This window comes from Ailuropoda melanoleuca, chromosome 10, assembly GCF_002007445.2.
Source record: "Ailuropoda melanoleuca isolate Jingjing chromosome 10, ASM200744v2, whole genome shotgun sequence".
NCBI lineage: Eukaryota > Metazoa > Chordata > Mammalia > Carnivora > Ursidae > Ailuropoda > Ailuropoda melanoleuca.
In genome coordinates this window covers 100,401,369-100,425,274 of record NC_048227.1, presented here as the reverse complement: position 1 = coordinate 100,425,274, position 23,906 = coordinate 100,401,369, and the positions used below count along the sequence as shown (strand labels likewise).

The 23,906-nt window shown below is 48.0% G+C and overlaps 1 protein-coding gene across 13 annotated transcripts in view; it reads right to left on the bottom strand.

The window, feature by feature from the left end:
• The window catches only part of ZDHHC14 (zinc finger DHHC-type palmitoyltransferase 14), a 301,170-nt gene that overhangs the window by 77,828 nt on the left and 199,436 nt on the right, over nucleotides 1-23,906 (bottom strand). For all 13 annotated transcript variants that reach the window (XM_034669377.1, XM_034669376.1, XM_011219573.3 and 10 more), the window contains 2 exons: nucleotides 4,809-4,946; nucleotides 1,486-1,534 (listed from right to left, as the gene is read on the bottom strand). In XM_034669377.1, coding sequence (XP_034525268.1) covers nucleotides 1,486-1,534; nucleotides 4,809-4,946 — 187 coding nt within the window. The remainder of the gene's footprint in view (nucleotides 1-1,485; nucleotides 1,535-4,808; nucleotides 4,947-23,906) is intronic.

Here is a 23,906-nt window from a genome sequence, read left to right as displayed (position 1 = left end):
CACATGACCAGCCTGTTTTCATGATGTAACCGATTTCCTGAAAGACAGATAAGCCTCTTCTTCTGGGAAGAAAAGACAAGGCTTGACTGTGAGATATGCCAAAGAAACATGTCTTGAAAATAGAAGGGCACAGAGGAGATGATGGTGGAGGGTGTCACCACTGGCAGTACCAGGGAGAGGGACGAAGAATGACACTTCCCACGGGACCTGTTCTTAAAGCCATGGACATTGACAATTTCGTTCTCAGAACCACCTTTCCTTCTGGATAACTTCTAGCCAACTCTTGCCTCCCAGATCCTTCACAGAAGACAGGACATACCTGTAAAATGTATTCTTCAAGTCCCCTTTGTGTATCTTCCATATGTCCCTGTCCCCTTTTTAGGAGATTAGTTGGCTATAGAGTCTGTACTGGTAACCAATATTCTGGGCTGTCTATGAGCACAAAGCACCAAATGGAGGTATTTTCTAGAATGAAAATATATACAGGACCACATTTGTTTCCAAATATCTTAATAACACCACACACACACACACACACACACACACACACACACACACACATGCTCCCAGGGACACGAGCTGGCTTATTTTAATAACTAAATGATATAAATGATATGCACATCTTAGTAAAGTCCTTCATTCATTGTTTAAGAATTCTCTACCACAAGACGAAGACTACTTTTGGGTGTAATGACAAGTTCAAGTCCAGTCTACTTGGTTATATGAAGAAGAATGAGAGCCGGTCCCAGATGGAGCCAGGTCAGTGGGTCCATGGGCCAACCCTACACTAATGAATGTGAAACTAGGGGGACAGGTGAGATGGGGAGTCTGTTCAAGCACATCGTGGGTGAACAATTTTCTTTCAAGAAGTTCAAAATACTATGGCATGTGCCCATAGAAACTGTTTGGCAGGATGGGGTTAATCTAAATGACTTGAGATTGACCATCTTTAAGTCCATTCAAGACTGCGGAAAGGTGTTCTGTTCCTGGAAATAATACAGGTTATCCGGACTGCCTGAAGGTGTGCCTAACGGCACTCCCAGAAGGAATCCAAGGATGGGGGTCAGAGAATTCCCATCTGGTGACCTCATAGAGAGAAGGCCACCCACAGAGGGGGATCTATAAATACTTTGCAGGATCCACCTGCTCATCAAAATGAAGTCCATTGGAGCTTGCCAGCCCTCCTTCTCCCCAAACCAACCTGAGTTTAACAAATCAATGCAGATTTCTGGGGTGAACAAGAATTTACACTTGGCTTTCTAGCTGAAGAGCACTTCAATTTAAATATGGCTAAACGAGTCACATCCTGGTTCAAGCATTCAGACACTACTACTCATGCATGTGAACACAGGGAGTTTTTTGGATGGAGCAAAGGAGAAGACAATTTCTGAGAAGAAAAGCGAAGGCACAGAGGAAGAGGCAGGTTGAATAGAAGGTCAGGCCAATACTTAACATTGTGGAAAACAGGGCAACCAGAAAGGATATCTTGCAGGACTGTCCTTAAGCGCGTTTAGGAATCCTGTCTGTTGTGAACCTGTGGGAATGAAATCAAAATTTAGTATTCAAATTCACCTCCAGAGGAACAGCCTCCCTGCTGAAAGCTCCCTCATCTACATAAAAATAATAGGTGTCTAAAGATCAATTAAATAATTATATTTTGTTGTGCTATGGCTCCCAGTATGCTGATCAGGGATTGAGATTCCACTAAAGTTATTCAACAAGAAAATGGCAGATTCCTAATTAGACCCAACATCTGCAGGATATTTTTTCAATAAAAGCAGATGGATGTCTGCATACTTTCCCATAAATTATAGTTCTGATTACTCCTTTGTTTTCCTCATTTTAATAGGAAAACAGAATACTGTTTGCTATTTTTTCCCTCTTCTCTTATGAAAGACTGTTTTTCCAAAGTTTGTTAACTGTTGACCTCGGACATCCTATAAACTAGGCTATGTACAAAAGATGTCTTTATCTGCATGCAGAGTAAACAAACTCATAAAGTTGGAGTTTATTACTCACTACTTTAGGAGTGAATTATTTGTGCAAAAAAAATTTCTTTAGGGGCTTGAGTAAAGTTGCATCTGACAAGAAGTGATTTTTCTTTTATGTGTTGACATCGTGGTTTCGAAACACAAAAGCCCATGCGGAGGAATGCCTGGTGCTTCCATCTTGGGGTGCTTCCTGCTGTGCTGCGTGAAGCTGTGTGTTTGGGGGACGTGATCGGTCTGGAGCAACAGTGAGAGGGGCAGGGAGGATTGGCACAGCGTTCTGTGCAGCTGTGGCCACACGGGGCAGCTAGAGACAGGGTCCCGGATCCGTCTGTGTAAGCGGGAACCGTGCCCGGCCATGGGAAGGCTAAGCGTGGGGCAGCTCCACAGCTGCCCTCAAGGTTCCATTCCCTCTGTGTTGTCTTCCCCACTGGCCACCACTGAGGCACAAGGATGTGTCCAGCGCCAGGATGCCAAAGGGTGGGAAAAGGAATAAGGAAAGCTAAAGGCTTTCTCTTCTATCTCTGCTGGGTCAAGGAGGCAAAACCAGCAAGTAGCCTGGGGCAGATCTCAGAGCAAACACTCCTGAGGCAAAATGAGGACACTGAAAGAAATGAATTTTCTTTCCCTACTGAACCTAAACTGGTTCGCTTTCCCGAACTTTCCTTTCTCGATAAGGAAGTACAGCTGTCAGGTTCCTCAGAATCTTTGCTACAACAGGATTCTGCCCCGGCCCCTCTTCCTGTCATGGCCCCTCAGCCCCCGCTGAGCCTGTTACCTGGCAGGGAGAACCCAGGTGGCAGTTCTCCAGCTGCTCTCAAACAGCGCTCTGCCTTGGCTAATGTTTTCAGAATCTTAGGGGATCATGGGAGCCATGTAAAAACCTGCCTTCCTGAAAGCATTGAGTGCCGAGCCAAGTCGGGGGTAGGTGGGGTTGTTTAGGGGGAGTTGTGGGGGTTGTAGAACAAGGGGAGAGGAAAATCCTTATTTGCTTTTGTTCAACATATTCGGGTAACTTGCAAGCAGATAAATTCTGAACGCCGTTTTTGGTGGAAGATGGGATTAACAATATATAAGCATAAACTACAGCAAACTCGATTTTGCTGGATCTGGGGTGAGTACAATTTTAGGGGAGATAAAAGTGAAGTGTACATCACCCAACTGTGAGGACAGCGGCCAGTGTCACAGTGAGTGTGTGTGTGTGTGTTCCCAGAGCTCGTGTGTGCAGGTGTGTGAGCGAAAACTGGCCCTTGATAATACACATAGGAAAACATTCTGAAGTTGCGAAAGATGATCTAAAAATGTCAAGTTTAAATACTATTTTTTAATGTCCTAAATGTCGTGCAGTCTCGGTGTTTATTTCTTCTCATTTCTGATTCGTTTGCCTATTAATACGCAGAGAGCACCCTGGCTGCATTTTTGCCATTTTCAACTCTGAAATTAGAGGGAAAAGGTGCCTTTGCAGGGGCCACGGGGAGTGTGGAAAGGGCCTCTAATGAATGGTCACCCTTTTCTGGGATTGCATGGAGTCCTGGCTCTCAAGCATAGATTCCAAGCTTACATCACGTTGGCAGGAAGGGATTTCAGCCAAAAAGAATGGGACCTAAGTTCTAAAATGCCACGAAAATTTGGGAGATTCCACTTAATGTCCAACTTTGACCCACATATCTATGTGAAATTCTCCATACCGCCTCTGTGCCCCAGGACCCCCAGACCCCACCAAACGAGAGGCAGAGAGCAACTCCACACATCATCTGTGGTTTCAGCTGCGCACGGGGAGAAAGTGAGGCCATGTTCAGTGCGGGTGTGGGGGGCGGGGGGGGAATACTGCAGAAGGGAGCTCTGCACTTGCTAATGGGCGGCTGTACTTCTGGAATGTAGACAAGAGGCGCTGCTGGGCTTTAATGTTGCTAATGGCACTGGAATGGAAATTTAAAGGCTTAAGTTTATAGTTCAAAGCCAATTCACTTCCTTCTCATCATTCCCTGTTGTTGGAAAGTGGATAATCAAGAGACAAAAGAAATTCAAAGTTATGACCTTCAGAATGGGAAATGAAAAATGTCATTTGCTTAGGCAAATACATATTAAAATCCTTAATATCCAAATCTCATTTTTAATAAAGTTGCTTCCTTCATATGCCAGGGATTTACTAATGATAATTGAAAATCTTTTCGATTGTATATCTTCAGTGTGTGTGTGTGTGTGTGTGAGCACACACGCATGTGTGTGTGTAAGGAAACCCCGTCTTTATCCCCAGACATTGTTTTCTAGGGATGGTGACTATTCTTATATAAGCCAGTATCATGTTAAAAGCAAAACAAAACTACTGTTCGATGGTTATCATTGCAGCATGTTATCCTTCGTGCAAAATGTGGGAATGATTCTTCTAGGAGATCCCTTAGTCAAAGAGAAATTGAGGTCACCGAGGTTGGAAGAGGGGCAAGTGTATTAAGGAAAAAGTCTTGTAAGTGAACTAGAGCCTGCTCTGGGGCGATCTGGCAGCTATGGCTGGAAGGATGAGGAATGGGGAGTAGAGGAACAAGGAGGGGAGGGCAGGGAGAAGGGTAGAGAAGGAGGACAGTGAGGGAGAAAGGGGAGGGAGGGAGGACAGCAAGGGAGGAAGGGGAGGGAGGGAGGACATCGAGGGAGGAAGGAGAGTACACGAAGGGGGCAGGCTGGAAGTCAGGAAAGGAAAAGGAAGAGGGAAAAGAGAAGAAAGAGAAAGCCCGAAATGATCAAAATATTAACTCAAAATTAAATCAGAAAACCAAAGGCAGGCAAATGGTTACATACGTAATCTGATTTCGCCAGCATACTTACGAAGAATGACGTGGGTGATAACGAATGCAAATATAAAGACTGTCAGAAAAGACAGAGATAAAATAAACATATAAAAAAATCTGTAGTTTCTTTTCCCCACACAGTTGCCTACCCAGGGACAGTGGTGGTCAAACCGTTCTGAAACGAGAGGCAGACAAAAAAATCATGGAAATCGGTTAATAATATGTCTTTTTACTTGAGGAAGCCCCTCCCTGCTCCCCAGTACTCTGACAACACAGGTGACCCTTGAACGGTGCGGGGGCTAGGGGTGACCTCTGCACAGCTGACAACCCCACCTCACTTTGACCCCCCAAAATCATAGCTACCGGTAGCCTTCTGTTGCCTGGAAGCCTCACGGGTCACATACGCAGTCAATGAACACATATTTTACACATTATATGTATTATAGACTGTACTCTTGCAATAAAGTAAGCTAGCACAGAGAAAATGTTATGAAGAAAATCATAAGGAAAAGAAAAGACGTTCAAAGCACGGCGCTGTGTTTACGGAGGGCTACCCACGTATCAGCAGCCCTGCGTAATCCGAGCCTGTGTTGTTCAAGGGTCAACTGTATCACAAAATCACATCCCACCGCGTATTTCCAAATGCACCACTCAGAGAAATGCTTAACATGAAGACGTTTCAAGAAAGAATCATTCTTTCCACAGAACTTAGCTGTTTTGAAAAAACCAGGAACACACCTTCATCTCAAACAGCAACTTAAATTCTCATTACAATGAGAAAGGTAAAACTTTCCTTCTTTTGTAAAAGAAGTCTCTGAGATTCACGGAACAATCTTCCCTCTTGCTTGTGCGTGTGCGTGTGCGTACGGGTGTGTCAGTAGCCATAGAGAGAGGTCATGGGGGTGCCGGGGGTCCCTTGTTCTCCCATCCCGTAACAACTGCTTCCCAAGGAATGTCTCCACTATTTCACTAGTTGTAGGAAAATTGGTATTTTAAACATCAAAGTGTGATCGTCACGTCCAATGTAACACACACCGGATCTCTTAGTCCACAAGTCTCAGCTAAGTTACCTGTAAAACGAAGATGCCTTTATGGAACTGTTGTGGGGTTAAATAACGTCTGGGAGAGCACTTTTGAAGTAGACAGTGTTCTGTAGTTTGTCACGAGAAGTCACATACCTTAACACCTCTGGCCATGAGCCATTTTTAGGGGAAAATGATGTTGCCCTCTTTTCTAGAGAAGCAAACTGAGTCCTAGAGAGAGGGGAGACTGCTCGTGGGGGGCCACACAGCTCAGAAGCAGTGGAGCCAGAAGCTGAGGCCAGGTCTCCCCCTGCCTACAGGCCCTGGCGCCCCGCAGATGCCCCAGGGCTGCCACTGGGCACTCTTACACTGTTTCCCCCGGAAGCCTGTAGACAAACCCACATCTTCTCACCACGGGAATTCCACACAAAGTCTGTGATGCCATTGTGATTTGTCCCTCCCCTTGCAAGTCATGGCCAAGTGCTTCTCTTTTCTCTACTGCTCAGATGATGTTCCTTCCAGAAGGGCTATGCAGAGTGTCCTACTAACACACTCACCCTGACCAGACCGCTTGCCGTCGTGGGGCCAAAAACACTGGGGGTGGGGGAGACGACTTAGTTTTTTACTCGGGGTCTTTCCCAAGCTTACCTTCTACCCAGTGTTCATATTTTAAATACCTATATGCTTTAAAAACACACAGAGAGGCCTATGGGAGGTGTGCCCACGTAAGTAAACCAGTCCAATGCCAGGCAAGACAGTGTGTCCTTTCTTTCTGGTCACCTGTCATAATTTACTCATCTCCTATTATATGTCTCCTGCAAGCTTGCTTCTTGAAAAGGGCACGAGGGACACCCGGGGAAAGTGGTGGCACAGGAACTGTAAGATCCATCCCAGCCCACAAGCGGCATTAAGGAGAAACAGTCAGTGTGAACAGAGGACCTGAAGAGAGATTTCAGAGCTCACTGGCCTGTACAAGGCTGACACCTGGGGGAAGGGATCCCTGGGGTGGCCCCCGTCCTGTTAACAGGTGCTGCCGAGCCCACACAGCTGGAAGAGTTAACTCCTGTGTCAAAACCACCTCATTTCTCCCAAGTCACTGGTCTACACGGGCTGTATGTGGAGACGTCTACACAAAGAAGGGCAAAAAGAGAAAAAAAAGTCTGAACCAACTAGATTTTTCCAAGACTTTGAGTCTGTCATTTTGAGAAGCCTCTTCTTCTTGATCCGTGAATATTGAACATGGGAATGGGAAGCGGAGGCCGGGGGCACAGGACATGTTAGGTTGGAACTTCTGATTCCAGCTGTGAAAGCCCATCTCCAAATCCCAAATGTGTCGTGGACTGAGCCTCTTCCTCAAATGAAAGCCGCTTATCAGCAGAGGACACCAGGGCTTGGGAGGCGTAACTAACACTGTGGACACACTAGACCGTGGCTGGGGACAGGTGGTTGTTTTGTTTTCAAAACAAAGTTTCAGCTAAGTTGTGACACTGGTCTTCCTGAGGGAGGCAGGGTAGCTGGGGAAGGCGAGGAGCATGAGACCCCTTGCTCATGGCGTCTGGGAAGCTTCCTGCGAAACCAGTGACGTCTCAGGGATGGCATGAATGCCTGGCTCTCTGGCAGGCTTGAGCTGGAACCAGTTTCCTTTTGGAAACTTGTCTTACCACTGAAAACTTTGTAGGCTAACAAAAATCCCACTGAAATGGAGGCTCCCCAAGAAATTCTTTTGTTCAATGTTCTTCACATCCTTCTTTGTGTTCGTTGAACGTGTGGTGGTAAATGAGCCTAAAAGTCTCGGGGGGCATCTCTGTCTATTGGCCGCCTCAGCCAGTGCCCTCCTCCCATCCCCTTCCTCCATTTCCCTCTCTGCCTGACTTCTGGCGGTAGGCTGCACCCGGGTCTCAGCCTGGCTGCTTCTCCTCTCCATGGATTCTCTACCACTGGGAAGTCTCTCTTCATCCCCACGTTCAACCGCCAACCACACACTGGTGATCCAAAATGGCCGTGTGCCGCCTCCAACAGGTCCTGTCAGCTCTACCCCCCTTTTCTCCAAAAGCATTCATTTTTTATTTGTGTTTGCCAGCGCTACTCGAAGTCTTTAATAAATATTTGTCAAATGACTAAATAAACCCTCATACTACCCATAGGACATCCACTCCAGCAAGCGTGTTGGCCAACGTCACTCAGCGTGCAGCAAGGCTGGGACGAAGCCCGCTCCATCTGCCTCTGGGACCCCTGGCCTTCACCGAGTCCTTTCCATGCACCCAGCGCTGTGTCAAGGGCTAGGAAGGAAAACTACAACAACAACAACAGCTCTCCATGGCTTCAAGGTGTGAAGCCGTGGCTTCGTGGCTCCGTGGCTCCGTGGCTTATCTTACCTGATGTGAGGCCTTCTTTTCAGACTCCAACTATTCCACAGACTCAAGGAATGACCTCCTCACAGAGAAAACCTAATTTAGCATCGAACTTGGTCTGTTCTCGCTCACCAGTGTTGGCAAGTGTCCAACATCCTCCTTTACGGGTCAAGGATAAAAGCAGGACAAGGGGGGCTCAGCCCGTCCTGCATGGCTCTGCTCCTAGCACGTGTCCCTCGCCCGCAGGGGAGGAAGCTCGGGGGGGGGGGCCCGGGGTGGCTCTGAACGGGGACGCTTCTGTTGCTCTGTTTCTGGGGATTAGAGTAGACAAGAGTTGGGCCCCGGCAGAGCTGGGACAAGAGGAAGGGGCCACAGCTGCAGACGACGTGCTCCCGGGGACCTGAGCGAAGCAGGCATTGCCTGGGAGAGGGAACATCTGGAGCAGGAGACAGGGACCCAGCAGCCGGCAAAGGTAGCTGAGTGCGACCACATCTGAGACATTTCGAACCACTATTATTAGAGGTCAGTTTGTGTATCTCCTGCAGGGAAAAATTAAACGGAGTGTCCTATGTCCTGGGGGTGGGGGCGGGAGGCGTGGTGGGAGAGTCTTTAAAAAAAAACACTTTGGAGTTGCTGTCACATCCCTGGATTCTGAAGTTTGGACCCTGCCAGAAGAGAGTGGTCTCCATGCTGCTACGTTTCTGGAGAGTTCCTTTAAAAAGCACCAGGAGCTATTCCCTGGGCTGCTGCGGATCTGTGCTCAGCCTTGCAGCACACGGGAACTGAGCACACGGGAACAGGGAGGGGGATGGCACACAGAGGCAGGGCGGGGTGCCCCCGGAAGGTTCTCTAAAATCATTGAAGATCGAGTGGCTGGCTGGGGCACCCTGACCGCAGTCCTGTTAGCAACACGCTGCCCTGTAATGGTCGTGGATTCGTTCTCCCCTCCTTTCCCAGGTGAGCTTGCCTTGAGAAGCCATTTCTAGCCACCTGAATAGCCTGGCAGACACTCAACACACACGCACCAAGCCAAGGAAGAGACGCCTTTAATCACTTTTGGTAGGTTTCCGAGTGATCACTGGTTGCCAGGTGCAGACATCGAAAATGCTGGTGAAAGAGAAGATTTCAGGTGAGCCAACCCGAGGAAAGGCAGGGGTCCATGAAATTTGAATGTGCTCAGGGAAGGTTGAGGGGTGGCAGCTGTTGGCCAGAGGCCAACTGGACAGTTAGTGTGAGTCAGCTCGTGGCGAGAAGTGAACTCTGGCCTCTCCCACTGACAGGGGGACGCAGGGATGCTTTTATTAAAAGCTCCAGAGGATGCCACTGGGAGACCCAGACGCTTTGGGGGGGATGCAAGCCAACTTCAAAAAGTCACCTGCCCTGAGATCCTAAATGGGGTAAGAAGTTCCCATTAAAAATGGCCAGTGGGAACATACTTACTCAAAATAATAACGAATACGGTATTATTGATGATGACTAAAGGCACCATTCGCCACTGCCTGCTACATCATTATGCATTATTATGATTATTTCGTCATTTGTCATTTATCCCCGACAAGAGCCCCAGGGCAGGTGCTATGCGCACACTTCACAGATGAGGGGTCGTCAAGAGAGATGTGACACTGGCCATCAGGAGCCACAGGTTCTCAGTGGAGACCGTGCCTCTCCCCTGACTGACGGAAGATTAGGGGAGGAATGGAAAGTGAAACAGACCCGAAACACCAGGAAAACAGGAACGGCATTAACACTGTGCAAGGACAGAACCACCCACTGAAATATTAAGGGAAGAATATTTGCAGAAGTTGTATTTGAAGGCTGCCAGAGAAAGGAATACAATTTTGAAACGTTAAGAAGTCAAAATCTCCTACAAGTCAGGCTCTCAGAGAGGCCCTCAAGAGGGGGATCCAGAGAGAGAGAAAGATCATACCCTCAACCCAGGCAGCAGGGGGCAGAAAATTGTGCATTTCCCAGACAGTGGTCCTGGGCTCTGTGTGGGCTGCATCTCGGCTTGGTCAGGAGAAGGGAAATAATAATCCCAATTTCCTTCTCCAAGAGCATCTTGAGAATCAAGTGAAAAAAGAGATGTAAATATGCAACTGAAATTTAAAACTCCTAATTAAATGTAACTTACCTCTAAATTAAGTTAAATGTTTTTAAATGTATGAAATAGGAAGTCATTTTTTCTTTAAACCTAGGGCTTTTTCTTTTTTTTTTTACCTCCCAAATTAGAAAAATCTTTCCCTATGAGGTATCTTCTGTTTTTTTTGTTTTTGTTTTAGAATGATGAATGATAGAGTGGTACATACTGTTACCTGGCCTTTATGGTTCCCATGCAATTCTTAGACACTACATAATTCATGCTGTTCTAAATCACTGGTAAGACCCAAGTTAAAATAGCTTTGCTGCTGTGCTCAAGGATTGCTTCGGCTTCTGGAAAGCAGCCTGGCATGCTCATTCTACCTCTTCCTCCTTCTCTCACTTTTATCCACTTTTATCTTGGTGAGTCCTTGCCAGGAACTGTGCTAAGTACTTCACATGAATGGTGTCATTTACTTCTCAGGCAACCTGGTAAGGCCGATGCTATTATGCCCATTTTACAGATAAGAGTGCAGATGGAAAAGCTGGCACTGGAATCCAGGTGTTAATCTGAACCCTTAACCCTTATCCTGCCTCCTGTGCTGGTCCCTGTGCCAAGTAGGCCTGCGGACCCGGCCCCTCCCTCCTGAAGCAGAGTATTTGGGCACCTGCAGTCCCAGGCAGATCACAGGAATGGGAACAAGAATGGAACGTTGCCACCCCAGGACTGGCACTTGTGTTGGTAAGCCCGGTGGCTCTCTTCTGGCTCAGGGCATCTGCCCTCTGCAGCATGCAGAAAAGGCCTAGCTCAAGTCTGGGGATGCCTACCCTCAATCAGGAAGCACTGATGGACTCACTCTCACGACAGTGAACATCAGAAGTGGGAACTCCTTAAGAGACATATGGGTTTGACAAATCTATTGAGACTTCGGGGCTTGGGGATTCTTTGGGGGCAAAGGGATGTATCAGGGAAGGTTTTCTTCCCCCTCCCAATACTTCGTAGTTCCTTATCTGAAAGAGTTCTATCCGTGATATCATATTAGCTAATTCTATGGCGTTGAAGTAGTCATATGTCACTTCTACGTGGGGACTCAATTTCTTTGCATGTAAGAAGTTGAATTCAATAAGCCCCAAGGCCCCTTTGAGCTGTAAAATAAAATGCGCTGTGTTTTATTAGCACCTGTATGGATTTTTTTTCCAGTCTTGAGCCCTTGCCAATGTCCTATGAATTAAGATTCCACAGTTTTTAGCTCCATTTGTTAAAAAACTAAAACTTTCCATATAAAACTGACCAGTAAATGTAGAGGTGTTGTAACCTTTACAATGCAATTTAACATCACCTTGGGCAGTGGAGTCAATGCGTCCCCTACCATGGTCTCTTCTGCACCCACCCCCCTGGCTTCGCCATTACCTGGCACAGCGCTGAGTCTCTTTGGGCATCAAGGGAGGGGGCTTGACAACAGACAAGTAAGGTCCCTTCAGTTCCCCAAATGGCAAACTGTACACATCTCTATTTCCTTAAATTATCTTAGTTCAACTTCTGTTTGTAAGGCCGGTTTCCAATGCTGGGGGAGTTTTCCGCTTCTAGAAGGAGGGAAAGCATGCAGGGCAGAAGCAAGGCTTTGGGAGCAGCTGTGCCATGAGGGAGACCTGCTGGCGAGACACAAAGATGACAACGAAACTTGCGAAGAGGGGGGAAAAAAGATCTTTCTAGAGAAGCAAAGAGAAATAGTTGCCCCCCAAAATGGGGGAGAAGTCAGGGAAAGACTTAGTTGGTAATATAAATAGTTTTTGAAAGGAGACGTAAGAAAGTTAATAGAAATACGATGACTTTAAAAAGTGAATCAGCCCATTATGAGGAAGCTTGGGGGGCACCCGGGAAGGAAAGAAATCCTACAGTTTCTTAAATTGGGGGTCCTGGAGGGGCATCCTAGGAAGTGTCAGTTCCAATGAGAATGGCATTGCCTTCCCCACTCCGGCTGTCCCAGCATCTCTGCCCTCGGAAGACTCAGAATGACAGCCCCACCGGTGAGTTCTTTGAGCTTCCTGGAACTTAGCTGCTGGATTAGAGCTCTGGCTCATTACGACAAAATCGGTAATGTAAGTTCAAATTTGTGTATCCTCAAGGAAACAGTCTTGAGGCATGGGTGGTCCCTGCAGTGTTGTGACACTCTGAAATAAGCCAGTACCTGGGTGCCTGGGGAGTCTTACATCCTGGCAGCCACTCTCTGAGCCCACCCAGGCCCCTCTCAGCCTCGGCCCCCCCACTGTCTGTGGGGCTGCAGGGCCAGAACCGCTGTCTAGGAATTCCCCTTCATTCTCCACAGAATAAAACAATTATCTTCCGAGTCTGAAGAGCAAGCACGTCCTACCAACCAACACCCCTCAGAAACTACTCCATTCCTCTCTAGAAATTCCAGGCTTTGAAATCAGTATCAACATCACTTGACATCAGAATGACTTACATATCCGTAGGGCTTTCTGGTTTTTAGTCCTTGTTTGCATTTGCTTACCACACACCAGCCCTGGGAGATTGGCGGTACAGGTCCCCAGGTAAGATGAGGACAGTGAAGCCCGGAGCCAGACAGCATTTGCCAAGGCCCCGGCTGCTCCATGCTGGGTCTGGGTCGAGAACCACTTCTGATGTCCAGTTGCTGTTTTCCTCATGTTCTCCACACTCTTGAGTCACATGTTCTTTCACATCCCGTCACTGTGTTTTTTGAAGCCTTCGTCAATTTGTCCCCAAAATGGTTTTAGAAGTGAGTTATCTTGTGGGTACGTTACAGATGTAAAGCTAATGATTTTAAGGCTCTTCAAAACCTTTTAATTTGACTATGTACATACACAATTGGAAGCCTGTGTTCCTGATGGACATGCTTTTCTGGAGTAAGCATGCTTCTGTGTTCTTGTAGCAAAGACTTGACGTCATCTCAGGCACAGAGCTGTGTCAACGAGCAGGACACAGTGATTCAATGGAATTGATGATGATTCCCTTGAAAAGCACGTGTTCAAAAAAGTAATCTTAAAATTTATCCGGAATGAAACCTTTTTGCAAAGCTTCTGAAATGTTTCATTTTTCTTAAGTTGAGACTGCCGACCCAACTTCATTACGAGTAGCGTTAAAACACAAGACCAGTGCAAGGAAAGGATAGCAAATATGCACGGTTGCTTTATACATTTTAGGGTGCTATCCCAGGTAATGTCTCATCTGGTAATATACCTGTATCCATGCTGTGTCCTGTGGCTACCACTAATGTCTGTGTGTTACGAGATGACATGGACAGATGCGAGACAGGAGAGCACGAGGGGCCCACGCTCCCCCTCTAACCCTTCTTCAGTCTATGTGGCTGTAGTCATATTTAAAATATTCATAATTGTCCCCGGTTTTGCATTTCTAAAATGTGGGACCCCGAGGTCCTCTCCCTACCCAGCACTCTCAGAGTCGTGGGTTCTGGTGGCCCAGTCCAGTTATCTTGGGACAACTCCTGGCTGCCCTACTTTGCGATACAGAATAGAAACAAAGGCAGACTCAGATGGGCAGAAGGGATATTTGACGCTCAGAAGTTCTCTGTAGGGTTTTCCAAAATTCTCATAGCATGCGGTCACTCTGCACAGATGTTCAGCCCCCTCAAGTAGCTGCATCTCCAGCTGCTTGTGTGATTGGCCTTACAGCACATGTGCCTGGGATGTCCCTTTGGTTCAAGGTTTGATGACCTGGTGCAAACATCCAGGTTTGGGGGAGTACAGTTGGGAGTAGGTAACCCAGGCATTCCTCAACTCCTGTTGAGCACGAGGCACTGAGGGTGGTTTGGATGTCACTCATCCCAAGTTCCTTTACGCCTTGACTGAGCTCTTGGTGTCTTTCCAATTGCCCACTAGGCATTCCTACCTACCTGTCTCGTAGACACCTCACCTTCAGCAGGTCCAAAGCTACATTCATTATGCTTCCCTGTTTGCTCTTCTCCTCACCACCGGCCTCGTCTTAGCAAATGGCATCCTCAAGGCATCTAGTTGCCAAGGTAGAGAATGCACACCTTTCTGCCCTTGTACTCATTCCTCACGTCCAGCTGGTCAACAGGATTGCTTGCTGTACTCCTGCTGTCTTTTCTATGCTTCTGCCCCCTGTCTCTGAAGGCCATCGCAGTGCATGTGCCCTTATCAGCACTTTCGTGAACCACCGTAAAATCTTCCTGGGGCGCCCCGTCAGTGTGTGCTGCACATGGCTGCTAGAAGGACCACCCAAAGCAAATAAGATCATAGGAGCCGTTTGCTTGTACTCCCTGTGCGGCTCCTGCTGCTGGGGCCTCCCTCTCTTGACTGGGTGTAGCCTTGATGTGACACAGAACTGATGTGTTTCCAGACTGAGCTCCGTGGGTGCTGGGAGGTCCCTCTCTCCAATCACTTACCTTTTCTTCCCTTTCAACTAGAGCAGATAGACCTCTATCGGTTTTATATATTGAGTTTACCCATTATACTCCATTTCCTAAAATGGCCCACTGTTTACAACCACACACACACACACACACACACACACACACACACACACTTACAATCAGCTAGTCAATGTTCCCTGTAATTATTCCAAGCAGTCCCAAGTTAAGATCCCAGTATTTGTGGTATCACACTGCTGTAAAGTGACAGCTTGGTGGCACCCTGTTGAAAGGACACTGGCTTCTCAGGATAGAGGACCTGCAACCCTAATCCTAAAGGCCAATTTAGCAATGTGCCCTAGGCAGGTTTGTGGGTCCCAGCAGCTGGATCTACTGTAAAAGATTCTTTCCAATTCAAATATGAAAGTCACATGGCTAAATATAAATTTCGGGAATTGAAGTCAATTGCGTCTACCCTACACAAAATTAGGAAGTGCTGGCAAGCTTCAGCTGTAGAAACTATAAATAATTTATAAGAACCGGTCTTCTTGTAGACCCAGGTTAGGCCCAGAATGAACCAGTGGCTCTAAAGCACTCAGACTACAAAGTGCTACATAAATATTCCCCCTCCCACCAGAATCAGATCAGCACAGACTTCTCAGACGCTAAATATAGTGGGTTGTCTTCTTGTTGGTTGCTGTTGATCATAAAAAGCAGGCCAGCACTTCACTGAGTCATGCTGGTCTAGCCAGTGGATCGTTAATTACTTTTTTAAACCAAGGCGATCAAAAGAACAGGCCAAAGGTTCTCTCTAATGGTCAGGATCACCTACATAATTTGTGGGCCCCTGCAAAGTGAAACTATAGGGCATCTCATAGAAAAATTCATAAGGGGGTGCCTGGGTGGCTCAGTCGGTTAAGCATCTGACTCTTGATTTTGGCTCAGGTCATGATCTCAGGGTTGTGAGATTAAGCCCGGAGAGGAGCCCTGGGTCAGCTCTGTGCTGGGCGTGGAGCCTGCTTAAGATTCTCTCTCTCCTTCTCCTCTGCCCCTCCCTGCCCCCCGCTGGCACAAGCAGGGGCCTCTCTCTCTCTCTCTCTCGCTCTTAAAAAAAAGTCATAAATATTTCAAGACAGCGACAGCAGAGCATTAAATCGACTTTGGGTCCTGCACAGCCATGAAGCCAGACCTGTTAACTGCCACAGGTTTACGGTCTGGGAAAGTGATTTTCTAATTGAGAACGATTAATGGCTAGAAATTCCACTGGATTGTCTGAAAGGATTTACAAAGGGCACCTCAGAGCAACGTACCGCAGGGACGCAGTAATGAGCTGTTAAACTTGCAGTGGGCTAACATACCATTGCACATGGAGAGACTTGGGGCGAGTGGAAAACTCCTCATGCCTGACAAGGCTGGAGCTACGGAGCTCAGATCCAGCAGCCAGGGGAGGGAGGCTCGTGCTGCTGGCCCGGGGCTGGTCGAAGGTGTGACCGAAGGTGGAATGACAGGAGTGAGGTTGATGAGGGAAGAAGGATGAGGGAGAGCTGGGAAGGAAGCAAAGGCTAAAACTCCACCCTCTTGTCTTCGGTTTCCCACCAATATCAGAAACTTAGGTTTTTGACCTCTAGGGCAGTGGTTCTTAACCCTTTTTATTCCCAAATGCTTTGAAAATCTGATGAAAACTGTGCCCCCCCCCCACCATGCACTTATACACAGTAGTTTCCATACAACTTCCCCAAGCCTGTTCTTAGACCCCGGCGTTAAGAACATCTGATGTATGGTTTACTTGGCTGAAAATGAAGTAACTCATTTCAAACAACAAATTTTCAAGTTGAGTTGTTCTAAGAAGGCAGGCAGGCAGGTGCCTACCTGCTGACGCGTCTGCTAAATGTGTTATAGTCGGGTCTTGAAGTACAATGCTCTAAAACCCCAACCCGGCTGGAGCCTGGCTCTCTACTCACCCTGCATAAGCCACCCGCCCCCCACTGCGGCACCCAGAGCGGGAGCACCCTTACTCACAGGAAGGGGCCATGTTTTATTCAGGGTTTTCCAAACTAAGGGCTGTGATTAATAGTGGGTCACGAAATTAATTTAGTTGGCTGTGACCAGCATTCAAATTTTTAAAAAAGAAGAAAAATAGCCTAGAAAGTATCAAGGCATCTCATGTGGTCAAGTTACTGCTTCATGAAACGTTATCTGAGCATCGGCATACATTGAGTACCAGTGTATGTGCGTTTCTTACTGTGAGTTGTGGGAAAAAACTTTGAAAGCAACTACTGCCTTATTCAAATTAGTGCCTGGCACATGCCGGGCCCTCAAATACTTGCCTAGTGAATAAATATATGTAGACATCATATCTGCAAGAGGCCAAATTACATTCTCAATCATGCCATTTCTATCCTCCCAGAGCTGTGTCAGGGTTATTGGTTTCTGATCAAACTTCTATTTTATAATTTTTTATCCTTTTCTCAGAGTCTGAAGATGTTTGTTTGTACTTCTAGAACTTTGAGGGTTTGAGGGTAGGGCGGTGAGTTTTATTTACTGTAGATTGTGGTAAGGAAAATTTTTTGTTCCAGCTGAAAGCACTAACCTAGTCATAGAACCAAAAAAGCAATATATATATATATTTTTTTTTAAGACAGAAAGGTAAAACGGAGATGAAGGTAGATAGAGATGAAGGTAGAGGAATGTTTGATTGGTTTTTTTTTTTTCTTTCCTTGCCTCCTTTCCTTTGCTCCCTCCATCAGCAAATATTAGCCAAGCAGCGGCATGCCAGGCAAGGTGCCAGTTGCTGGGAATACGGAATGACAAAAACAGACACTGCCTGCCTTCTTGGAACACACGCTCCACATAAGCCCTCGGTGTATCATATCAGGATGGCCTGGGCGCGTGAAGGCAGACTTCAGAAAGCCGTGGGAGGAGTGGGCTTCCCAGATCCCTCCCTGAAAAGTGGGCAGAAGTTCACAGAGGGGACCGTGGCTTCTTCCAGGAATGGAGAAGAGGACAGGGGGCCAAGCTGGAGAGGCAGGCAGGGTGCACATCTTGCAGACCAGGTTAAGGATCACTTAACTAGGCCTCCATCCTAGCAACCAGCAGCAGGAAAGCACTTTCAAGGAGAAGGATGGGGTGATCACATTCTGTCTGGAGTCGTAGAGGGTGGATCAGAAGGGGAGAAGAGATGGATGGCAGAGGCCACCAGGAGACCCCTGCCCGGTCAAGGTGAGAGGGGATGGCAGCTTGTCGCCGGCCCGGGCAGAGCAAAGGTGGGGGAGGCGGTGGAGCTGGGACCCGCCTAGTAAGACAGAGCCGCATGACATAGGAGGAAGGAGTCAAAAGTGACTCTTAGGTGTTTGCTACTCTAAGTGTGACCCGCAAACAGTTCGGCTCTCAGCAAGGTGGGGGTCATGGGAGATGCTGACGTGGGATGTCTCTGAGCTCCCCAAGTGGAGATGTTGGAAAAGCAAGGGGCAGCTGCCAGTCTGGAGCTCTGAGCAGAAGTCTGAGCTGAAGCCATAAACCTGAGGGAAAGACAGACTTCAGGAAGACAAAGGGAGCCGACTCCGAGCCGAGCACACACACTCCCCAGAGACAAAGCCAGGAACCACACACATATCAAGGGAGACAGCAAGTCAGGAAGACAAACGTGGTGGGGGGGAGCAGTGAGACCAATAGAAACAGGCTTTCATGAGGTAACTGCTTGTGGCTTTCCTGGGTGTCGAAAAAGTACTTTTAAAGCAGAGTTGCAGTTTGACAATTATAGGCAAAAATGAGGCAAGCACTTCTTAGCTAGATAAAAATAAAAACCCATGGCCAGAGACCCCTCTTCTCTGGCTTAGGTCCAATCTACCTTTGCTTCAGAAGGAGGCCTTCGAGCAGCGCGCACAGACACTGGGCTGGAGTCCCATGGCGCCCACCCAGGACAGGCAGAGAAGGGGCCCCGGGGGCCCTAGAAACTCTGTCGGAACATTCCTGTTGGTGCGGGATGTGTTTTCCAAACGATCTCATCAGACAGTCTTTCTTTTTCGAAAACCATTTTTAAATAAATGTGCAGAATAAAAAAGACACGTTTAAAAATGATTTTGGAGGCGCCTGGGTGGCGCAGTCGTTAAGCATCTGCCTTCGGCTCAGGGCGTGATCCCAGCATTCTGGGATCGAGCCCCACATCAGGCTCTTCTGCTAGGAGCCTGGTTCTTCCTCTCCCACTACCCCTGCTTGTGTTCCCTCTTTCGCTGGTTGTCTCTGTCAAATAAATAAATAGAATCTTTAAAAAAAAGATTTTAAATGCATTATTTTAAATTATCAGAGTCCTCTAACAAAGCATTTTTTCTCAAGTGCACATATAAACTACTTCCACTCTCACGTGAGAGTATCTGACCCAATCATCCGGAAAGTCACACAGGGTGGGGACCTGCAGGGTTCTGCTTCCTATCGCGGTTATATTTTCATTGCATGGTTATAAATTGGGATTCTGATTATGAATTGGCTGCCCAAGTAGCTTGGCCATAGGCAGAGAAAGGGCTGGTTTTGCATGGTGGGAGGACTCTGGCCCCTGGGACAGGGAGTCACAGTCATTTGCTGAAAACGAACACAGTGGCATCCTGGCTTTGCACATTCAGTGTGGGAGCTTGGCTAACAATGCCTGTCACAAAGGGATGGCTCTGTCCCCCCCCCCCACACACACACACTGGCAGAATGTGGACCTCACTCCTGCAAAGTGCAGGGTCTGAGACCAAAGCTGCTCACCTCACCACCTTGTCTCATTTGGGATGTGAGCCCTCCCGCCATCCCTGCCTCAGCCGCAGTGACTGACAAGAACATGAAATGTGTGACCTCACTCAGACTTGGTGGGCTGGGTGGGTCACTCAATGGTTCCCACTCTTAGGTCCAGAAGGTCTCAGATCGACCCAGTTCAGCTGTCTGTGGACGATGGGTTGTAGGGGGCTGGGGCCTCTCGGGCGGCGATGATGCCACCAAAGGACCCTGCTGGGAATCCCATCTCCTGGGATGAGAATGATGAGGGCGCACCCTACAAAGCCATGGGCAAAAGCTCTAAAAAGGTGTGTTAGCATGTTGTTTCCCATTTCCTCTCCAAGAAACGGCTAATGACTTTTAGCCAGAAAGTCAAGGACAGTCTGAACCCTAGTCCAGCTGGGATCCATCTCTGGGGGCCCCTTGCTTGCCCCTGACACCCCGAGGCAAGGCTCCCACTCCCCCCGTGCTTCGCTTACGTGCTTGCCTACAGTCCCGCCTTTGCCCGCGGACCGTCCCTCATCACCCGAGGGCTCTCTTGAAGGCCTCATCCTCTATCCTGTGGCTCCAGCACTGGGGACAGACCCTGCTTGTGGCAGGACTGGAAACAGACTCCTCGTTAGTGGCAACTAATGACAACAACCGACCCCACTCACCCCGAAGCTCGAAGCTCTTCTTGGCATCACTGTGTAAACTGTAGGGAGCCGGACAAAGGAGGGGCATGAGTGTGCTGGCAGTGGGGGGGCATTCTGGGTACAGGGAGCAGAGCTGCTGTGGGGTCTGCCCCTCGGCTGGCATCCTTGGCAGCTCCTGGGGCGGCGTGTCCTGTCCCAGCATCGCCTGCTCTCAGCTCCCGGCAGGCTTCTGACCCCAGCGCCGCTGTGGTCCCACCACTCACTACCCTCCCTTCCCCCATGTTTGCCTTTTTTGCTCCCTCTTCTTTACCTCTCTTTCTATGATTTTCTAGCACTTTCCTTCCTTTCTTCCCTCTGTGTGTCTGGCTTCACAGACACCAACCAACCACTCCCAACTTGACACGTGTGGCTCTGGCTCTCCGCAGCTGGTCCCATCGTTTCCGGGTCCTCATGTTTAAGCGGCTACGGATCGAGTTCTGGACCGAGAGCAAGAGGCTTCCCAGGCAGTCAAACTGAGTTATGTCCTGTACAGACTCAGGTCATCGTGCCATGATTCACTTAAAATATGTGAACTCCATTTTTCTTTAAAAGCATTAATTTTATAACATGGAGAAATAATCACATTTTCAAGAGATAAAGGGCTCAAACACTCATTCCCCTTTGCCCCAACTCCATGAGTTCAATGAAGCGTGGACTCCTGCTGGCTCTTCCCCGGAAATATTTCTGGAATCCCTCCACGTTGTCTTTCCATCTCCATGGTCGCTTCCCCAGCCTGGGCCAAGGGAAACTGCCCCTAGCCTGGGGCAGCAGCCCTCCCACCCATCTCCTTGGCTCTGTCTTGCCACCCTCCATTCACTGTCAGTAAGTCGGTAAGATGGACAGAGGGCACTTTCTGAAACACAGAGTTGATAAGGTCACTGTGTTGTCTCCCACCCTTGGGGTGAGATGGAGACTCCGGGCTTGGAAGGTGTGTGCTCACCTCCTGCCTCTCATTTAAGCCCTCTCTGCCTGGACCCTCCATGTCAGCCTCTTCCTCGGGTCTCTCCCTTTGCCTGACAACAGGTGCTCTTCCTGTGGTTCTCAGACTGGATGCTCCTTCCTCTGGGTTGGGATCTCTCCTGCGTGTTCCCACATGACCCTGTACTTCCCCATTGTTCATCTGCCTCCCTGTTCCATGGGTGCGGACTTGTGTTCCTCGGTGGGCACCTGTAAGCTCCTTGCAGGCAGGAGCCTGTTAACCACATTCACTATGGTCTCCCCAGTGCCTGCCTCACACAAGGCCTGACAGACAAGTGACAGTCGGTAGCTATTCCTCCAACAGCTGAAAGAAGTGCTTACACAGTCATGCGTACAGCCCTAAAGTATCATGAGCCCACAGGCCCACTGCTTCCCTGAGCACAGGATTTTACTAATCCCAGGCACACACGCTGGCCACTTTCTGTCCTACAGCAAAGCTTCAGCGGGATCAAGGAAGGAAAAAATGCAGTTTTTTCGTTCAGCTAATTGGACTGAAAAACAAACCTATAAATCACTAATAAGCAATGGTTTTTCAGGCACAAACCACTTGTAGAAAACTGGTTACTTTTATCATGTGACAAATGGCATACCGCTCCATTATGATATTGTTGTAATTCAACTCCTCAGAGTCAAGAATATGTGCTGTAATACCACCTTATCTTGGCCCACTTTCAGTGGAAAGGCATGTGATACAAACCATTATACGACCCACATGGGGTGGGAAATGATCTCTGCTTCAAATTTAAGACAATGCCAGATCACCCTGTGTGGGGAGGTTTTAATTTCTTTAACTACACCAACAGTTCTTTTCTTCTCAATATTTCTCAGCGGTATAAAGGGATCAAGACAAGGACAGCAGGAAGGAAGGGAAGCTCCCCAGCTTTTAAATAACTTTCAAGATGGATTCTGTTTACCCAAGAACCCAGAGAGGTGGTGAAGTCGAGGTTCACGCAGCTCATCCTCCACTGAACCCGCCCGCNCCTCAGGAAGCCGTGTGTCTGTGTGCTGCACACCTGCTTCTGGACTGAGAGAGAAAGAGGAAGAAAAAGAGGAAGGACGAAGAATGAGCCCAGTGTCATTTGCTGTTTTAAAAAGAAATTTTTTTTTTTTTAAATGGCTTTCTTAGGCGCCTGGGTGGCTCAGTCAGTTAATGTCTGGTTCAGTTCAGTTCATGATCCCAGGGTCCTGGGATCCAGCCCCACGTAGGGCTCCCTGCTCAGTGGGGAGCCTGCTTCTCCCTCTGCAACTGCCCCGCTTGTGTGCGTGCACACTCTATCTCAAAGAAATAAATAAAACCTTTCTTTTTAAAACCAAAAAACAAAACAAAAAACAAACAAATGGCATTCTTGAAAGAAATGTTACTGTGTATTACTTGAAAAAAAATCAACACAAACCCTCTGGCGGGTGGCGGGGTGGAAAAAAGTGACCTGTCACCTTCAGAACTATTTCCTAACAGGTGAGGAGGAGTCTAACCAAGATAGAACCAGGGGTTCTGAGCCTGTCGAGTGTGTGCCATGAACCCTGTCAGTAGCTTCAGGAAGCTTATGGACCCCTCTCTTCCCTGTGTGTTTTTAAATTCACACAGTACATGAGAGGACAAGAGAAACCAATAATAAGGATTATCTGCAAAAGAATTTAAAAGTTGTGACCTAATAAAATGCATGCTTATTTATTAATATGCAAAATAACAGAAGCTATAATTTATCAGCTGTCACAACTGTGAGGCTGTGACAAGTGTAAATGTTAGTCTGAGTATCTGTAAGGACCGTGAAGGCATCAGAAAACATCTGTGGTTTCTAGTGGTGACTAACACGACTCATGTGGTCTGTGGCCTGTATTCATAATTGAAGGAAATATTAAATTTCACTCAGAGGTTCGAGAGAATAAAGATGTGATTGCTTTTCCCATCCAAGCTCACGGACCCCTGAATTCCATCCGCTATGCTTAGATCAAGAATCCCTGCTGAAAGCAAACTCTAGAAGCAAGATGCTTGGTCCCTGGTCAGGCCCTGTCCTTGGAAGGAGCCAGGCCCGTGGGGGTAAGCTGCATTTCTGCAGCGGGGGTCACAGCCCTGGTCTGCCCGTCTTCACGGCACCTGTCCAGACCGTCGGGGTGGATCACTGAACTCTCTCCCATGTGGGGCTCATGGCTTTCACTTGTTACTGGTACCTTCTGATTCAAGTCTGCACCTCACCTCATTAAACTCCCCCCTTGGATCTTAACAGACCCAGGGGGCCTCTGAGAAGAAGGCCCGATCCAAGCACAAAAAGCCTGTGCTATGTCAATGCAGAAGGGTAATATAACCATACAGCACAGTTTCAGGAGGGTAATATAACTATCATATGCACACACGAGAGATTTTTAACGATTTAAAGTACTTACACATGTCCCTTGTCTTGTTAACCTCTCAATAATCCTGGGACGATAACTAGCATGCTGAGTTTACGTAAGACTTTGCATGGGTCCAGCAAGGTCATGGCAGACACTCACCTTGTCTACTCATTCTGGAGCCTTCAGAAGCTCTTAGAGGCTGGTGAGCACGTGTGACTCATCTTCCTATTGTCCCTGCATGCTGCAGCCCTGCCCGGGGCCCAGGCACAGAGCCACACGCAGTGTTGGATGAATGGCGTGTTTCTACCAGGCTGGGGTAGAGATTACTGTCTTGCCTCACACAAAAATCTTACTGTCCGCCTGCTGCTCACCTTCCGGCTCAGCTGAGTTTCTCCTTGCTCTGCATCTGTACATTAGAGCTTTCCCACAGGGCTTGGGAGGATGCCTTCTGGTTCAGGCTACTAGAGTCTTGCTGTGTGACCGTTGGCAAGTTCCTGCTCTCTCTGAACCAGAGTTCTCTATCAAATGGGGGTGATACTCTCCACCCTGACTGATGCACGAACTGGTTGTGAACAACAGACGAG